The following is a 19,755-nucleotide window of genomic DNA, read 5'->3' as shown; positions in this document are numbered from 1 at the left end:
ATTGCTCATGTGCCCTAATTTGCCTAAGCGAGAAGTAGAGAATAGCCGAAGACGTAACAACGAATGCGAAAAGACCGCATTGCTTTTATTGCTTTAAGTATTGCATATTTATATAATTTAATTATTTAATTCATTTTTTTTATTTTATCAAAAATTTTGAATCATCAAGGGATCCCATGATAAAAAAATCAAATATTTTAATACTTAGAATAAATATTCGATCCTCAAACTTAAAAACCAAATCTAATCATCCTAGAAATTTAATTTCCAATTATAATTTAAAACTAAATAATGCACAGCCTTTTCGATATTTTCCATATATATATATATTAGCGGATCTTAACCGCACAATACCCAGCATCCGATGGCCGCGATCGAAATAGAAAACCCTAGCTCCCAAAAACGAACTATAAAATAATTCAGGCGTTCCGACTGAGTTTCTCTTCCTCTCAGTCTTCTTCTGACCCGTCGGAGAGGTGAAATCGAGGGGAGAAAAAAATGTCGGATGAGGAGCAACACTTCGAGTCCAAGGCCGATGCGGGTGCCTCGAAGACGTACCCACAGCAAGCCGGCACCATTCGGAAGAATGGGTACATAGTCATCAAGGCCAGACCATGCAAGGTAATCTAAATCTTCCATCACGAGTTTTCTTTTTAGGGTTTGCACGTCCTTCCTTTTTGCGGTTGATAGGCAATCTGATCCTTTATATGGGGTCTGGAGAGGGATTGTTGTGGTTTTTAGCGGATGATTTTATTTGATCTTCTTCATTTTTTAAGGAGACTTTTGTTTTGTTGAAGCGTTTTAATTTGTTAAGTTAAGTAAATCCTGATTTACTAATCTTGATGGGATTACAGCCTGAAGACTGTTTGGCATCACAATTTATTTCTTGCTAAGTTCTAATAAACAGTTTGGTTATTTTTTTCAAGATTTACGGTTTATGGTATGGAGAAATCTTAAAATCATTTGAGTAGTGGGATTTAACCAAATTTGTATTTTTTTTTTTAGATTTTTGAGATGTTTGACTCTTTTGGGATTTGCAAAATTTTAAAAATCAGAAGATTTGTGAGCTTTTTGAGTTTTGTTTGGCATACTAATGGTAAGTGCTTAAACTTTGAACTGTTAATTTTGTTGGTTATGTATTCATAAATGTTTATTTGTTTGTTATAGAAATTAAAGGTTTGTATTAGAAATCATTTGTCTTCTAAGAGTATAACTATTTTTTGAAATTTTAAAACTTGTTTTTGGGTTTAACTAATTTTTTTATCCAATGTCATTTGGAAAATTAATATAATTTGCAACAAATATGCAAGACTTGTTTGAGTATTTGGGAGACCATAGGATTAACATATCTCATTATTTGTTGATTGATGCATAGATTTAAATTATTTAATTGATGTACATTAGTTATTATGAAAAAATGTTATTTAAATTGATTTTTTACAATTATAGACAAATAAGGATGAAGTTTCATATGTATGTTTTTTTTAAATAGAGATAAAAGGAATACTATTGAGATTTATAATAATAGTACGGAAGCTTGAAGTGTTGTAGACAGCAACATGCAACATGCAAAGCAAAAAATTTATAAATTTTGGGATAATAGGCTAGGTATTTAAGGAGAAGAATGAAGATATGTAAAATATTGAAGCAACTAATAAGTTCAAGTTTTAGATGTGACACCTAATGAGATTTGGAGAGTATTAGGGGATAATTAAGTTGTTTTAACAACAAATATTTTTAAATAAAATTTGAAGATCAAGTTTGTCAAAAATCGTGATAGTAGCATTTTGGAATTGATATATTAAAAATAAATGATAGGTTTATGAGGGAAATAATCTTATGAGTTAGATAATGCAATCATAAGAGTTATTTAACAGGAACTTTAAAATTATGTTAGTTTTAAATATATTTCATGCCTCTGTATAACAACTCTTAAGAAATTTAAAACTAAACTTAATTTACACAGTAGCCAATCATTCTCGATTTTTTTTAGTTTTTAAACATATCATTGAAAATTATTGACAAGAATGGTCGCTTAAAGTGGGATATAAGTTTTCAGGAGAACTATGCGATAATATTACATAATAGTTTCAAAGTAAATTATATAACTTTGTATTTAGGTTGTTTATGTCATATAGATTGGAGTGTTTGGCAATATGAAGTGACTAATCACCCAATTGAGTATGATGGAAATTCGAGTGTCAAGGTGAATATGTGGCAAATGTTTGCAAAACAGATTGAAAAAGGATTATATTTGAGTATTATGCGAGTATAATTTATTGAAGTTTAGGTACTAGGAAATATACTCATATGACTTGGGCATGCATAATGAAGGGTAGAATATACACTAATGAGGTTAGTAGATAAATTTCTCTGGAAGAATTTAGAAGCAAAATGGTACATTGGAGGTAACTTGGTACATTATGCAAAATATTTGCTCAAGATTGGGTTAATTCATGTAATACTCACAATAAAAGATGGAGAATGAGGATTCATAAAACCAAACCTTGGGTAGTTGGGATGAGGCTAGTAATGACAAATAAGTGTTGAAAATGTCATTTTGAGGTAAAGTTCCTATTAAGTTCAAAACTCTTATTATAATTCAAAAAAGTGAACCCTAAAGAGTTGGGGAAATACACTTGGGTGGTTTGGGCACTTCATTGTTTATAGGTGCATAGGTATTGACATGAGATTTTTCTTATTTAAACTTTGCCAATTCCATGATGGTTTTGCCATTGTAAGGTGATGGTAAATGGAGGGATTTATTATTTTATGGTCAACTAGAATTTGAATTGAGCCACAATTGTTATTATTATTATTTATTTTAGATAAGTCTGAACAATGTTAATTGTTGTGTGAAGGAGCCATTTAATTGTGAAAGAGGGGATATTTCGCTTAGTTGCTGCAAAGTTTGGGATTTGAGAGTGATCCTCAATAGTAGACTTGGATCGATCCAACATAGATTGTTTGGATCATTTAAGCTTAAGTTGACCATGGGTTAGGCCCAAGTTAATTATGAAAATGCAGTTTTATTGGAACCCACAACTTCATGCTAAGAAAGGAAATTAGGATCCCATAGATTCATGGCATAAGAAAATCTGATTGTATATATTTAAAGTAGGAATGATGCTTTTTTGTTATAGTCTAGTTTCTAATTTTTTGAGATTATTTCATATATTGGCATGGATTAAATACTTTGAATAAGAAGTATTTTTAATATTCTCCATGATGTGTTAGAGCTCTATGTCCTTAGGCTGCTGATTCTATCGTGGGAGTGATCGTTGTTTGGGCTTACTCAACCTTCATTGTGGATCTCCTATCTCTGCTTGGTGATCTTTGCATGTTGTTGTCTTTGATTACCATCTCATCGATCTCATTGATTTCATTGATTTCTGCTTGGAGATTCATAATTTTTTTTTCTTTTGGTCTTTATCATGCGACATTGCGACTTCTAGTATTTGCTTGTCATGCAACATAAGCTCATCATTTGTATTAGAGCTCAATGAAGGCACCCTTGACACCTACAATGATAGTTTCAAAAAGACCATGTCTTCTGCATATGCCAGGGCATATATTTCTTACACATTCTGATCCCCTCTGCGATGATGATGACAACTATTTATCCTCTCTATGTAGACGCAGTTGCTTGCATCTGCTAGGGTACATCTTTCTCTTGTTTTGATGTAGCTTTCATCATTGAGTGTATTTTCTCTTAATAGCCATGATTGTTATAAGAGCATCCTTTACTAAAATCTTTAAATCTTCATTAGTGTTATTATTTCTTTAATCTTCCCTAGCGATGATCTCCTATAGAGGTCTTGACCTTACGTTGTGGCTCTTAATTGATGTTGATTTCTCTCATCGACTATTTGCTCCACCTTTAGTTTTCAAAAAACACAAAACTGCTACCACAACACTCATTGGAGTTGTAGTCATTCATTGACTTCCATTGTCGAATCCTCCTTTCTAAAAAAAAGTTATAGCAGTATTGGAAACTCCACAAACATGACATTGATTCAATTTATAACTGCTATTAAGGTTCTTGAGAAACCTTCTAGTATTAATTCATTATCGCATTCAAGTGAATTTCCTGTCTTCACTGGATTACATGTTTCAAATGAAACATTTATCAACCACTGATGATCATATGACCCCCTCATCATTGGATTTTAACGTACACACACATTTTCTAAGCATTAGGAAAATTAACACAACTGATGACCCTTTTACTATTGTAACTGATGTAAGAATTGTTCAGATTTAATCTTTTATTTATGTTAAAAAATATTTAACATGTTCCAAAACTATCCACTAGTCATATTTCAATATACAAATTTGCTCAAAATTTGTATTGCAATGCCATTTTTTATGTTACCTTGGTGTATGCTTTTTGCTAATGGTATTCTTCTTGTTGATAAGACTAGAGAGGGAGTTGAAGGAAAACTTGAATTATGGAGGTCAACCTTAAGGTCTAAAGGTTTTTGTTTTGTAGATCTAAAATTGAAAACATGGAGTGTAATTTTAGTAGTAATTGATCTAGTGAGAGATTGAGACTTTGGGCGATCAAGTCATCAAAAATAGTATTGATGTGATACAAATAGGAATTGCAAGGAATTGATAAAAATATTGTAAAGCTTGCCACTTTAAGGTTATTGAACCACAAGAATTAACTTTAAGAATTTTCATTTAAAGTTTGCTTTGGCTGCAATTACAAGTTAGGAGACAAAACAACTAAAATAATATCAAAATTGCATTAAAACTAGTTATGCCGTAATAAGAATCCACGGGTTAATATTTAGAAATTCTGTTTGAGTTTGGTTCTTCCCATTTTTCATAATATGGTGCAGAACCAATTTGATTTTAAAATCAAATCGTTTAAGTCAGATATGTGAATTGTTTTATCTAGGACTTGACCCCGTACATCCTAAAGTAAGGCATTATTCTTGAGTCATAAAATTTGAACATTCCACAACATGGAGTTATTGAAATTTGAAAGGAAAAAAAGTGGTCATTCGCCCTAATACAAACTGAGTATATTCATTACAATATAATGCACTTAAATGTTATGTTTGAAATGTTTGTTCTGACAACCACACCCCTTTTATTTAGGTTACTCATTTAGTAATCTTAGATCACAAGAGTCATATGGAAATGTTGTCAAAATTCAATCATAATCTAAGAACTTTAAATCATCTGATGCCTAAGATTTTTTTTTGGGTTGTATTGTTGGTTCATGGTCTAAATAGGTGAAAAACTTGATGAAAGGGCTATCAAATGTTTTGTTCTGGCTATTGAACTCAAAAAAGATATTTGTGATGTTGTTGGCTAATTGAGAGATTTTATACTTCCATTTATATCGTCTTTATAAAATATAATCCTATTTTCTACTTTTTGTAGGGCAGAATCATGTCATGTAAGAAGACGTTATTAATTATTTCACTCTAATTTATCTTCTTTCATCAGCAGAATCCATGCTTTTCAAGTTTGAAGTTCTTGTCTCTCATCCTATACACATGCCTCTTATGGAATATCATAAACATGTCCCCGCATCTCCTTTGTCTCTTGTTGAAAGGTTTCTTCAATTTTGGAAAGTGTACTCAAGAGAAAAGTTTATGTTCCTGAACTTGTACCAATCTAAAAAGTTGACCAGATTATTAGAAATGAAATGGCAATTTCTACCTTGGAAACTCATTTGGGTAGCAATTCATGTCATAATCTTCTCATTGCCATTAGAAAAGGAATCATGGACTGACCAAGCACCCATTATATCCACTTCTTCATGTTGTATCTTTAAAAAGTTTTTGACATCTCCTAAGTGTTTACTTGTAAGCCTAAATATTATTTCCATTCCTACCACATTATCTTAAGCTTTAGTTAATAAAAAATGAAAAAATTATGAATACAGAGATGAAACCCTTTTAAAAGAATAAAATACAAGAGCAAGTGAGTTTACTTGTAGGAAAAAGACTCGTGGGATGCATGTTTGTTTATATATGATATACTCGGTTGATGGATCAGGAGAGGGTACAAAAGAAGGTAAGTAACTGAATGTTGTACTTAGACATATGCTATAGATTGCTAAAAGATGTTTGCTCCAATTCCCAAAATGAATACTATGAGAGTTCTACTATTTTTGCTAACCAATTTTGGATGAAAAATGTAGCAATTTGATGTAAAAAAAGCATTCGTGCATGAAGATCTTGAAGAGAAATATGAAGAAATCTGGCTACTAATCAAGCATGTAAGTCAAAAAATGCCTTTTATGGGTTGAATTAGTTTCTAAGACCGTGTTTTGGAAGGTTGGCAAAGTGATGCATGACTAAAAAGTTTTTAAAAAGGTTGCGTTAAGAATTGCACGATTCCTTGATAAGAGCAAGTAAGATTATAACTATTAGCAAATTAAAACGATCAAATAAAACATAAGAGCAGTCACTTCCGTTTAGGCTAAGTCACATGCCAACCACTTGGAGAATCAAAACAAGTTAGAAATTCAATAACATGCAAAGTAAATAGCTTTCAACAAAATTCATAATCTAACAATTAGATTAGAAGCATAGAAAGTGCACTCAATCCTACGTTTACTAAGCTTTGGCAACGGCGAAACAAAATCCTACGTTTACTAAGCTTAGGCATAAGGCGAAACTCGGCTCCTTGTGATTCATCATCACCTACAAGATTAGGGGATTAGAAAGGTAATTGAAGAGGGGAAAATTTCACCTTAGTCAAAGTCCGGAAACAAGTAGTCGAGATGTTGAAGAAGTTCGTCATAGTTTTCTTAAAGGTTCAACTTAGAGAGAAAGTAGTTTCTCTAGTGTTGAAGTGTTGAGCACGCTAGTTAGTACTTCCTTTGAAGGCTCCTATTGAGAGGGAGGAGCTTATCTCCGATGGTGCTACGGTCGAAAGGTGTCGGTGGATGCTAATGGACAGCTAGTTGTCCTCTTAAGGCAGCCTTTGAGAACCTTCAGGTTGGAGGTAAACCAAGTGGTAGATGCAGGAAATTCTGGCAGCAAACTTGTAGAGCAGGGAAACATCACCCAGAAGAGATTTAGAGGGGATTTGGAGAAGTAAAACCCAGCAAAGCTGCTAGGGAGGAGGCAGTTAGATAGGGGCCAGATTTTGGAAATATTTCCAACGTTGACGAACGAGATTAAGGGTTGTAATGTCATGTTATGTTGAAAGTCAAATTTGTAAGAGTCATTTGAGTCATTTGTAAGTGTCTAAGTTGTAATAGTTTTTATAATATGAAAGTTGTTGTTTTTAGTTTATTTGTCTATTTTATGTCTTTATTTTGTTCCTAGAAAGAGTTTTCTTTTTGTGATAAAAAATTTGGGTCCCCCAAATTTTTGATTGCATCAGTGAGGGAGGCTGAAATTGTGGGCAGAAATAGGGGCCAAATTTTGGAAATATTTCCAACGTGACGGAGGGACTTTAATGTTGTAATTAATGCTTGCTTAAATTATTAAATCAACATTGGAAAGAAAGATCCCATCCTCTCTTAATTTAAAATTTAAATAAGAGTTGATTTAATAGGTTTCTAAAAATAAGACTTATAAATTAGGTAACTATTCTAAATTCAAATTGATTTGAATTTAATCAATAAAAGAGTTACCACATTTATGAGATCTAATTTTGGAAAGAGTTGATGGCAAGTGGGAACGGAGGGAGGGGCCACGGGGGGCGGTGGAGAATTAAGGCGGCGGTGGGGGATGGGGTTTCCAAGGCCGGCGGTTATGGGGTTTGGGGGAAAGGCCTTAGGCCAGCGGATAGGTGAGGAGAAGAGGGAAAATTAGATAAAGAAAAAGAAGAACCACGAACCCGGCCGTCTTCAAGCTAGGTGGGTGACCCAATATCTCTCCCTAGAGATTACTCTCCCAAGCACTCTCAAGTCTCACCAAGAACTCAAGCAAAGACAAATTTTTTTTTAATAATTTATTCATTGATCTTCAAATAGAAACATATGGGCTATAAATAGCCTCGTACATAAGACTCAAAATAAGAAAGACAACAATGCCCCCAGGGATTACATACGACCTCCCTTAATAATGGGTAAAAATGGAAAAACAATTACAACATGAATAATAAAAGACAAATAACATAATAAAGAAAAATACATGAAATGACTCAAAACTATATCGACTCGATCGTGGTCGTAGATCAACGGCCACATCACTGCTGCACTTTCCATACTCTGATCTCCCCATCACAAAGGTTATGCTAGATATGGGAAACAAACAAAGTCAATGAGATTATACATTGTTCATTAAATTTTAAGAAATAGGGCAGTCACGTTTCTTACTGTGTATGTTGACAATGCAAATATAGTTGAAAATGATGGAGAGGATAAATAAACTTTTTGAGGCAATGTTTGGCCAAAGAGTTTGAGTTTAACGACCTGTGAAGGTTTAAGTGCTTCCTAGTATTTGAAGTTGCACACTCAGGCGAGGAATCTTCATCTCTCAACTAACCTAGAGTGCTTTCTTAGGCCATAGTCTTCATTGCTGCTAGTATTACTTTTCTGATTTGCTTTACTAGTGTTCAAGGGTGTAGACATCCTTTCATGACTCCTGATTGATGTTGATCTTTTTCATGGAGTATTTGCTCTAATTGCAATCTTCCAGAGATGCAGAACTCCTATCACAACACTAATTGGAGCTACAGTCCATCAACTTTTATCATTTGAGTTTCTTTCTAAAAGGTTAGCACAATATTGGAGAGTCCATATGCATGAGATTGATTAGTTGATATTCTCTTAAAAGTTCTCGAAATTCCTTGGCACATTTATGTGAGTTTCTTGCCTTCATTGGATTAAATGTCTCAATCGATAAAAAAAAAGCTTTGTTAACTCTTGGACCATGGACTTTGTAGTTGGACTCATCTTCATAGACACTTAAGAAATATACACACCCAAGATTGTGAAAATTGGACCCGAAAAATGAGCTTCAAGGTTCAACGGTTTGATCGGAGTTGGATCGGATGATATAATAAATATTATAATTATTTAAATTAAAAAGAAATATTATTTTCTTATTTTCATGTATTAAGAGCTCACAAAAGGGGGGCATGTTTTGTTGGTGCTTAGTTGATAAATAGTCATTACAAAAATTTAGGCTCATTATAAAATCAAAATGTGTTATATATAAATTAATTAATTAAATTTAATATTTAATTAAATATTTATATTAAATTAACTTATTGAATTATTTAAATAGGATATCAATTAAACTTGTTGGTTCTTAAAAATTTGGACCGGTTCAGTAGTTGGCCGGTTGAATCTAAGGTTCTTGGTTCACGCTGGTTTGATGCTTGCCTAAATTTTAAGGTGGACTAAATTGACTATATAACTAGTTCATGATTGAATCGGTTGAATTGGATGGTCCGATTTGATTTTCAAAACCATGCACACACCATCCAAGTAGCATGAAATCACATAATAGTTGTCCTTTTAACTTTTGTAGTCGGCATAGGAGATGTTTTGATTATTCCCTAACTTGTTCTAAGAGATATTCTTAAGCTGCCTATTAACCTTTGTTTCTACAGAAAAATTTTCTTGTGATTTGTATTGCAATGCCATATTTTATCCTATTCAATGTGGTTTTCATGAGTAAGATTTGGAAGAGATGATTTGATGCGCTAGGAATGGAACAAACTTTATTACCTCGTGACACAAAGTATTCTGACTGATAACAGTAGATTATACTTGACATTTTTTCCTCAACATTCTTTATGCTATGAAGAATTGAAGATAAAATATGACTTTATCCTCATTGATTAGAATATCCATCATTTTTAAATCTTATGATTGTGTTCCATTCTCTATGTAAGGGACTTAATATTGAAGCTTTGACTTAATATTGAAGCTTTCTATTGTGAAGTTTGTGAACTTTTAATATACAATCATGCATTTTTTCCCATCAGTAATAAAAGAAGCTCAACTTCCTTTTCTCTAATTCTAAAATTGACCAGTTTAAAGATCTGAATTTATTCCTATAAATGAGGTAACAATTTCTACTTGACAAACCCATTTGGGTAGCAATTTAGATCATAATCCTCCCATTGCCATTTAGAAAGGGAACTATTGAATGTATGAAGCATCGTTTGTATCCATTTTATCATGTTGTATTTTTGCAAAAAGGTCTCAATATATTGGAATATTTTCCTTGTAAGCCTTGATAGTATTTGTATTCCTACCATGTTATCTGAGGTTTTTTTCTGATAAAAATTAAAAATAAACAGTAAATGCTTTTGAAAGAGCAAAAGACGGGAGTTGGTGAGTTTCCTTGCATGACAAAAATCCATGGGTTGCAAATGAGTTTACATTGTGAAAGGAAAAGCCGATGGATCACTAGAGAGGTCCAAAAAAATGTTATTGGCTAAAGGCTATACTCAGCATATTACATAAATCATTTATAGACATTTTCTTCAATTGTTAAGTTGGATATTGTGAGTGTTCTATTTTCTTTGGCAACTAATTATGTTTTAGAATTGCTACAATTTGATGCCAAAAATGCATTCCTTCATAGATACATTAAGGAAGAAGTTTCTAGGGGGATCTCGTATGAATTTTTTAAAAATTTTACTGCCAATCAAGTACGTAAGATAAAAAAGGTCTTGTATAAGTTCAATTAATCTCCAAGGTCATGATTTGGAAGGTTAGTAAAGGTGATGCTAGCCATGCGATAAAAACAAATTAAGGGATATTATTCATTTTTCATTAAACACTCAAATTTATGGGGTTCGTATTCCTTTTGGTTTATGTTGATGATATTCTTTCAACTAGAAATGATGGAGAGAAAAAATAAGTTTTGAGATAATGTTCGGCTAAATAGCTACAAATGTGCTAGGTAAAGGACTAAATAGTGGAGGTCTTCAAATTTCATTTAGGTTTGAAATAGAAATAATCTATTCCCTAACTTTAGGGGGGCGTTGGTGCCCATAAATTTATGCTTAGGAAATTCAAATCCCATTGATTCTTGCCAATGAAGGAACTCAAGATCCCAAAGTTTCATGGTAAGGGAATTTGATTATATATATTCCAATTAGAAACATTATTATTTGTATTTGTATACTTGCAAAAACTTTTCTTGTTTTGGTGTAGATTGTTTTCCTATTTTCTTTGCAGATTATTCTATATATGGGCTTATATCATTTACTTTGAATGAGTAAGAAAGATTTTTTAAATTCTCCGCAAGTTATTTTCATATGCATATTGATCATCTGATAATTATCATGCATATTTTGAGGATGATGTGGCTAGGCATTTTCCTTCATTAGTGGTGGGTACACTAGTCATTGATCTACTTAATATGTTCATCAAAGGTGATTCAATGATGTTAACACTAAAATAATCCTAAAAGGATCGGTGTTGCATTAGCAAATCCTTTTTGCAACAATCATGTCATGTTAAGGAAGAAAATTAGAATCCCAAGGATTCATACCAAGGAAGGAAATCTAATTATATATATTCGAAATAGGAATGCTATTATTTGTATGCTATAAACTTGATATTTTCCATGTTTTGGTGTAGGCTAATTTTCTATTTTTTCTTAAATCAACTCATATATGGGTTTTATCAAATACTTTGAATGAGAAAATTTTGGATTCGCCACAAATTTCTTTCATATGCACATTGTTCATCAGATAAGTATTATATATATTTTAAGGATGACATGGCTAGACATTCTTCATTCCTTGATTAAGTGAAGGGTATGTTGGTCATTGAACTAGCTAATATGCTCATGAAAGGCGAATCATCATGATGTTTTCTATGGTCTCCAAATCATGAAGGCACAATGCAATCCTAAAATGATCAATTCTGCATTAGACTTACCAAATCCTTTGTGTAACAACCATGGACTCAATTATGAATTTCTTATATCATGTTTTCCTAATCTTTCAACCCTTACTATAATTATAAAATCGGACCAAAGACATAATTTGTCCCATCATTAAGCATTGTTGATTTAGAATTATTTATAGAATTTTCAAGGTTTGAATTTAAGCTATAAAGTCGACTAGTTCTTTGAGAGAGCTCTAGTTTAATTAGATCAAACAACTCCTTAAGTATTTGACTTTTACATTGAAGGATTCCCTTCGGAATATCTTCTGTGAGATGCATGTTAAGAATTGATTTGTCAGATTATATATATATAGTCAAGTTGTCTTGATTCAAATTAGCTTCACTTTGAGTAGAATTCAAGTTCAACTTGAAACGGAGGGATTTTGAGCTAGATTTGGACATACTCGACCACAATATATATAGCTTATTTATGTACGTTAAGCCCCAACACTTAATAATTATGATGCGATAGAGTTGCTATGTATGGGAACATCCTATTGCTTTTTGTGGAGAGATTCGTAACAAGCTCATCTGATACCCTTCGATGACCAGAGGGGTTATCCCCTATGAAGACAATGAGGCATTGGATCCATTTTTTAAGAGTTGGCACCAACCTCCTCCTACCTAGTGCTTTGGGATCTATCAATAAATGGAAAGAAATTGTCTCGATCTCCCATGCCAATTATAACCGTTTCTTCAAAGAGGCTTGAACACCATCTTGCTATATCTGTTAATCATCCATTAAAGGATCTTTTGTAATTTTATCATCAATAGCTTTACATGAAAGCCTGAGAAGCATGCACATTAGTTGCCCCTAAGTTGCTTTTGACTGCATCAATAATTCTTGAGCAAGAGTTCTACTCAAGACAACAAGGGCAAGTTATGGATAGAAAAGGTTTGTTTTGTCCTCAAGGTTGAAGGTAGGGTTTTTTTCCTTGTTGTAGAATAAAATGATTGGTTGTTTGCTCCTTGATGAACTCCAGTAAGCATCATTACTAGTTAACTTCTTCATCAATTGAGCTTACTTCTTTAAGGAGGATTGATACATGCACAAAAGTGAAATATATTTATTGCTGATAATCATTATTGTGATAGTTGTCACAACGAAAGCTCTCGGGTTATCTTAATTTTAATCCTTGAGATTCATTACTCTCCAAGGACAAGTGAAACAAACTTTTTATGAATCATGACCTCAAACTAATGATTTTGAGAGCTTCTTAAATATGCAAAATTCCATCAACCCCTTAAGCTTTCTCTTCAAAACTGTGATTGTTGGCCTGAAGGACCCCCTCTCCATTAAGAGGAAGCAAGTGAAGTACCATCTTAATATTCTCAACTTAGCCATATTGTTTCCTCAAGCTTGATATGTAAGGTTAAAGAAGTGAGTGGTTTCTAGGAACATCTCATTGTGATCTCATTGTGGTCTAATTTTATTAATTTGCTTTAATCTTAATTGGCTTGCTTGAGCAAATGAGGCTTCTCTTGGAAAAATGCCGTCTAAGGAGGCTTAGTTTTTATTTAGCATTTTTAACTTTATTTTAATATGAAATTATTATTATTAATCCTTATTCCTTTTGGATTATATTTAGTTTGAAATTTAAATAAAATAGATTTATATAGTATTATAATTTATGGGGTCACATTGTTTATATGTGGAGGATATATCTTAACACAATCACACCCCATGTAGTTTCAATATTATTTTCTTGTTGAAATGTTTATCATGGTCATAATCTTATACCTAAAGAGTAGTATTTTGAATATCATTTAAATCTAGCTTGAGATTTTTGGACAAAAATATTGCTAGGACGTTCTAGATGATAAAGTTGATGATACATTTGATTATGTTTAAAAACCTTATGAGGGTTTTTTAGTGCTTTTTCTAGATTTCATCAACTTCAAATTATGCAACATCCAATCCACCTAAAATCATAAGTAAAAGTTATGTAAAGTTAAGAACGAGCCTATCTTAATTAGACAAAAAATTATGAACTTATTGGACATCTTGTCCGACCAATTCAAATCATAATATTCCACCTACTCCAACAATCCCGTTATCTTCTAACCTACATGTTCTTGAATTTTTGCATGATGCGATGGTTGACCCTGAGAAGGTTGTGAGCTTGATGAGTCTATGCCTAAATTGAGCGATAGAGAGCATAAGATATTTTGTTATAGGTCATTAGTACTGTTGCTCTCCAATCTCAATTGATATAACTACATTTGTCACCATCACTTTGTTTTATATGGTTCCAGGGTCTTGGGTTTGTGCTACTATTGATGCCATCACCATGTAACTATGAGATATTTTATAAGATTGTTGCTGGAAGGATGTTTGATTCATTGATATGTCTGAGTCCAATTTTATGACATACAACTTTCTATGATTAGTATGTGCGTCTTGATGATTCAATAGATCACAACAGTTCCTCCTCCATCACAACCACCCTACTTCTTTGCAATGAACTTATTTGCAACTCTTAAGAGTATTATCTAACCTAGAGAAATTGATGAATGTTAGGAAATTTGGTTTAGGATTAATTTCGAATATTTCATATATATTAGGATTTTATAGCTTTATTTTAATTTGACATGGGCATTAATTATCTCTTTGAAATGAATTAAGCAGGTTTAGATAGGGTATGATTTGGATTCAATTTGAGTTGATCATATATTGTAAACCTATATCCATACATAGAGGTATTCATGGTTTATAATCAATTCATTTGATGAATGAATGAAAATTGAAGCTTCATCTTATCCTCTCTCACCTCTCTCTATTTTGGGTCTCTCTTAAAATACCTGATTTTCTTTCTCTTGCTGCTCCTATCAGCATCAAATTATCTCATCAAATGATGCATATCTACGATCACTGTTGCTTATTAAAAATCTGGTGGGTATCTTACTCATACTCAGAAGCTCAAGGTTGACTTATTTATTCAAGAAAGTATTGAAGGAGAAATTAATTGTTCGAATGAGTTTTTGATAAGCATAACGAGTTGGAGAACTTGAAGCGATTGATCTGACATTGATTTGTAAAAGCGTTGATTCCACAAAATGAAGTTTATAACCTTTATATTTCAGCAGATGAGCTGTATATTGCATAGTGAAATAAATGAGAAATGTTCTTGGAATCTAGTTATATCTGTGTAAGACATTGAATGATTAATTTCCCCGGCAAATGCATGTTTTGGTTATAGAGGATCATGGAAAGTAGTACTATTATTATTGGGAAACACAGAAAAATCCGCTTTACAAAGGGTTGAAGTAAACCCAATCCTAAGTCCGTTCCTCAAAGAGTTGAAGGGAACCTAAAACTTATAAGTTGGAGCTTTTACACACCGATTTCTGGGGCCATTCACAGTGACATTTCTTGTTGGTTCAAAATTCTGCAGCACCTTCATCGATTTTTATTTATTCTATTTGATTTTTTTTTTTCAATATTTGTTACATTTTGGTTCAACTTTGAGTCAACTTGTTATCCGACTACTCTGGTTTAGATTTTTTTTTTTCTAATTTTGCTTAAAATAGCCATGTTTGTTTGGGAAATGGGATCCAGATCTAGTTATGCTTTTTTGATCTTTAATTCTGGGTGTTTCATTTAATGCTCTTCTGCTTAGCTCTTCTTTGGACTGGTTGTAAGGATATGTCTACAGTGTATTCCTGATTGTTGATTTACCTTGCTCTTTTTTAGTTTTCTTCATTATGTTAATGAAGCTTTTTATTGTTCTCTATAATGAGATGCATTTCTTTTGTTAATTTGAGATTGTTTTCTTTGTGGTATGTATGTTTTTTTTGGGGTGCAATGTGCTTAATTTCTAATGAGATTGTCAAGTTAGTGCCAACTCATGTTAGAGTGAATAATTTTTTAGTCTCAGCTGGTGAGCTTTTATGATATTTGTTATCTCATTATAGGTTGTTGAAGTCTCGACCTCTAAAACTGGTAAGCACGGCCATGCAAAATGCCATTTTGTGGCCATTGATATATTCAACAACAAGAAGCTTGAGGATATTGTACCATCATCTCACAACTGTGACGTAAGGCCCTTTGTGTTTTTCAAAACTGTATTTATGTATGTTTTTATGGTAGTCACAATTCTTTCTGAATTCTTTTCAGGTCCCTCATGTCAATCGTACTGACTATCAACTAATTGATATTTCCAATGATGGTTTTGTATGTCGGAATATGTTATTATGCTCCCATTTTGATGTTGTTTGTTAACATTTAATTTAAATTCGTTGAGTTGTATATTTAGGTGAGTCTGTTGACAGAAAGTGGTGAAACAAAGGATGATTTGAGGCTTCCCACTGATGAAAATCTTCTGAAGCAGGTCAGTGGATTCATTCTTGAATAATGGCTAGTACTTCAGCAAATTTTTCATTAACATATTCCCATGAAATCATCTGTGGCATAATAGATTCTTCTGCCGGTTGCTTTGAGTGCCTAATATGTTTGATATTTTGTAAATGATTGAAGTTGAGTCATGCTACGTGATAAATTTCTGCTTGGGTAGTATGTCCTGGTTGCATTTCAATTTTCTTCAAAAGATTTGTTGCCACTGAAGCATCTGGCTCGGCTTGTATTTCCAGCAGAATGCAACTATTGTCTACCTTTGCTTAACTGATGTTGATAACTTTGTTAAAAGTTCATTTTTGTATAAAATAGAAAAGTAATTTAATTGTTATAGAAAAATGAAAAATGCACATTTTATTGTATTAGTAGGTTGCTACTTTCATCATTGGAACCACCTATAAACCATTTAATTGAATTTTCTTGAAATATAATTACTCTATTCAATGTCTCATGTAAATTATTTCAAATACGGTTATTATAAACAAAATTTTGACAAAACTGAAGCGGCTCTATGAAAAACTAGTTTCCTTGAGTTGAAATGTGAAATTGTCCTGAGTATATTTTATGTGCGCAATATATGATAGTTTTGTTGTACCATGCTGTTTCTTTAGTTGGTATCCTTAGCTATTTGAGGTCGACTTTATGAATTTTTATTTTTCATTCATTCTTGCTGAGTAGTGTTTGAGGAATTTAATGAGTTTTTTGCAAATCATTTTGCATAATCTCTATTCATGACATCTCCCCCTTCTCATTCAATGCCTCATTAATTTCATTTGCTTCTCTAAGGGCATATTTCCTACCCTTATATTCTATATGCCTAAATCTCTCAATTCTATAGTCTGTTACCTTATATTTTGTACGAGTCGCTTCATCTATCACTCTAATAATCATTCCTTAGTTAGCCTTTCCTAGTTTTGCAGTGTCCATCTTAACATCCCTATTTTTGACTCAATCAACTTAGATTCAGCATGATTTTTTATGCATGTTGCCACTAACATGCTTGTGTTCAGCCCATTAAGTAAACCAACTTATAAAAATAAGTTGATTTCAAGTTAATTATGGAAACCAAAATTGATCGAACATGATTGAGACTTTTTGATAGCCCTATTGGATGATATGCTTTCTTTGACCAATTAAAATGGCGTAAAGACTATTTCTTTGCTTTTTATACTTTTACCATTTATTTTGTTCACAAAAATCATTTTCATAATAGTTCTTTATAGCTTGAAATCAAATTGATTATTCAAAATTTTATAATTTTTTTAAGCCTATGTTCCATAATCTCTCATATTTTGGTTACATATGATTCATAAGTTTAATTTGTGTATAGTTAAAATAATATTGAACAATACATTTATTCTTAAATATTAGCACTAAAATGAATATTCTTGAATAATATGATATTCTTTGTCTTCAAAATTCTATTAAAAAGGTTTTCCATACACAACTCTGAAAATATACTTATGCTTTTTCAAAACAATTTATTTTTTAAAGTTCATCCTTAGTTAATTTTCAAAGTAATATTTTTATCTTTGTTTGATGTCTTCATCTTTAATTAAGATCATATTGTTTATGTTTTTTATGCATCTAATTTGATCAAAATCTCTAGATATTTTTTATTTTTTTCCTTTCATATTAGTTATTTATAAGTAAGATTTTTCTTCATCATAGTGTCGATCAATTTTTTTATCTTTCATTTAAATTCTCCAAATTTTATAGTGAATTTGATGTTTAGTTATAGGCTTTGTTTAGGACAGCTTTTTTATTGTTTTTTTAAGCAACTTTTTAGTAAAAAAATTTTTAGTTCAAAATATTTTTGTACTAAAAACTGTTTTAGAAAAGCATAAGAAAGTCCTCCCAAACGAAGACTTAAGTCACAACCCTAGTTTACTTTTTACTCGCAGTCAGGTTAGGTTGTGACATCACTTAAGGGACACTCCTTGTGTCAATATGAGCGTTTGAATGCTTGGTTTTCATTATTTTAAATTAACATTGTTAACTTTTTGGAGTGATTAATTCACTAACTCTCATCATGAAAGTTGATTTATAAATGATCGCATGCCCTCCTTTGTAACTGTCCCTATGCCTTCTTATTTATAACCCACCATGTATTTTAAATTATTGTAATATTTAGGATAAATTTCTATTCTTAGAAAAATGCAAGTTGATGTGGGGAAAGCATCAAGACAAATTAGAACTGCAAGTCTGTTTTGCTTGTGTTTTCTACCTAATTTACTTTGAACTTGAAACTGTAATGTGAATTAAAGGGTCTAATTGGTTGCAAGTATTCGGAGTAGATTTTATTTGATTTCTTTTCATTTCAAAAAGAAATGCAAAATAAATTGGCATTCAAAATGAACATCTATTGTTTTTTGAGAAATTTGAAACCCATCTAAATTGGACAAATTCCAAATTCTCATGTTCATAAAATGCTACTACCCGGCCGACCTTGTGAAGCCTAGCACTAGCAAAGCCTTATCGTGTCCATTTCTCATTCTTTCTCGCCGCTAAAAGCTCGCGGTCGTGACATTGCCGCCTACTCTTGTGACCCTTTTTGATGCTTGCCCTCTCTAGTTGAGATTCAGCCTACTTGAGCGAGCTCTTGTCGTGATTCGGCTTGTCCCCGTGAAGTAGATGCCTATCTCACTATCTCATGTTGCAGAGCATCTCCTTTAGCACCTTTGATGTCATTTCTGTGCCAAGGTTGTTTTTTCTTTATTTTTTGTATTAACTTTTATTAGTTCTAATCAAAAACAGAAATTTCAAGTACGATATATATTTCAAATACATTGTTTTCAACATCCCTTTGAATTTTTAGTGCTGGCAACCAAACAGCCCCAAAATCAAAGAAAACATCCAGGCAAAAATAAAAGCAGCTGAAAGTCTCTTTTCTCTTGCATTGTTTCTGCCAGATTTATTTGAATTTGAAACTGTACCATTCTCAGATAAAGCCAAAGTTTACTACCTGTTTATCTTTCTTTCTCTTTTTTTTTTAAAGTGCTGTACAATCTCTTCTTTTCAAAAGAATAAAAAAAGTGCTGGGCAGTCTCTTCACTTCGGTGAAAGTTCTGTAATAATGATTTGTTTTTAATTTTTTGTTCTAATAAAAAGAATGAAATGTAAAATCAAACCTCTTGATATAGATCACAAGTAGCTTTGCGGAGGGGAAGGACCTGGTGGTCTCTGTTATGTCTGCCATGGGAGAAGAACAGATCTGCGCACTGAAGGACATTGGGCCTAAATAATTCAAAGCAGATTTAAGTGCAGTTTGCAAGGGCTTTGCTTTCTGTGGCAGCCATCTATCCGAGCATTTGCTTTCCCATTGTATCTTGCAGGTAATGAGGCTCTCATGCTGCTATGTGGATTCTGGATGAGGTTCAGAGAATTGCTTTATTCTCTTTTGTGCTGATATCTTAGGACCAACCAAACTTTTCTTTGTGATTTTATCTATCAAAAAAATTTATATAAAAAAAAAGATACTTGAATGTATGAGTTCGTACTATAAGATGCTGCTATGTGGATTCTGGATGAGGTTCAGAGAATTGCTTTATTCTCTTTTGTGCTG

General features: G+C 32.4%; 1 protein-coding gene across 1 annotated transcript; it reads left to right on the top strand.

Annotated features, from left to right (window-relative positions):
- The first annotated feature begins 383 nt into the window (after positions 1-383).
- LOC110093092 (eukaryotic translation initiation factor 5A) lies at positions 384-19,649 on the top strand. The gene is made up of 5 exons (XM_020817879.2): positions 384-621; positions 15,752-15,874; positions 15,954-16,010; positions 16,093-16,167; positions 19,334-19,649. The coding sequence occupies exons 1-5, from the start codon at positions 499-501 to the stop codon at positions 19,433-19,435; spliced, it is 480 nt and encodes a 159-aa protein (XP_020673538.1). The 5' UTR covers positions 384-498; the 3' UTR covers positions 19,436-19,649.
- Positions 19,650-19,755: the final 106 nt, after the last annotated feature.

The sequence above is a fragment of the Dendrobium catenatum genome, unplaced genomic scaffold (genome assembly GCF_001605985.2).
Source record: "Dendrobium catenatum unplaced genomic scaffold, ASM160598v2 fragScaff_scaffold_414, whole genome shotgun sequence".
In the NCBI taxonomy this organism is placed as follows: Eukaryota; Viridiplantae; Streptophyta; class Magnoliopsida; order Asparagales; family Orchidaceae; genus Dendrobium; species Dendrobium catenatum.
The sequence above is the reverse complement of the archived record's forward strand: the minus strand, read 5'-3'. Positions and strand labels throughout refer to the sequence as shown.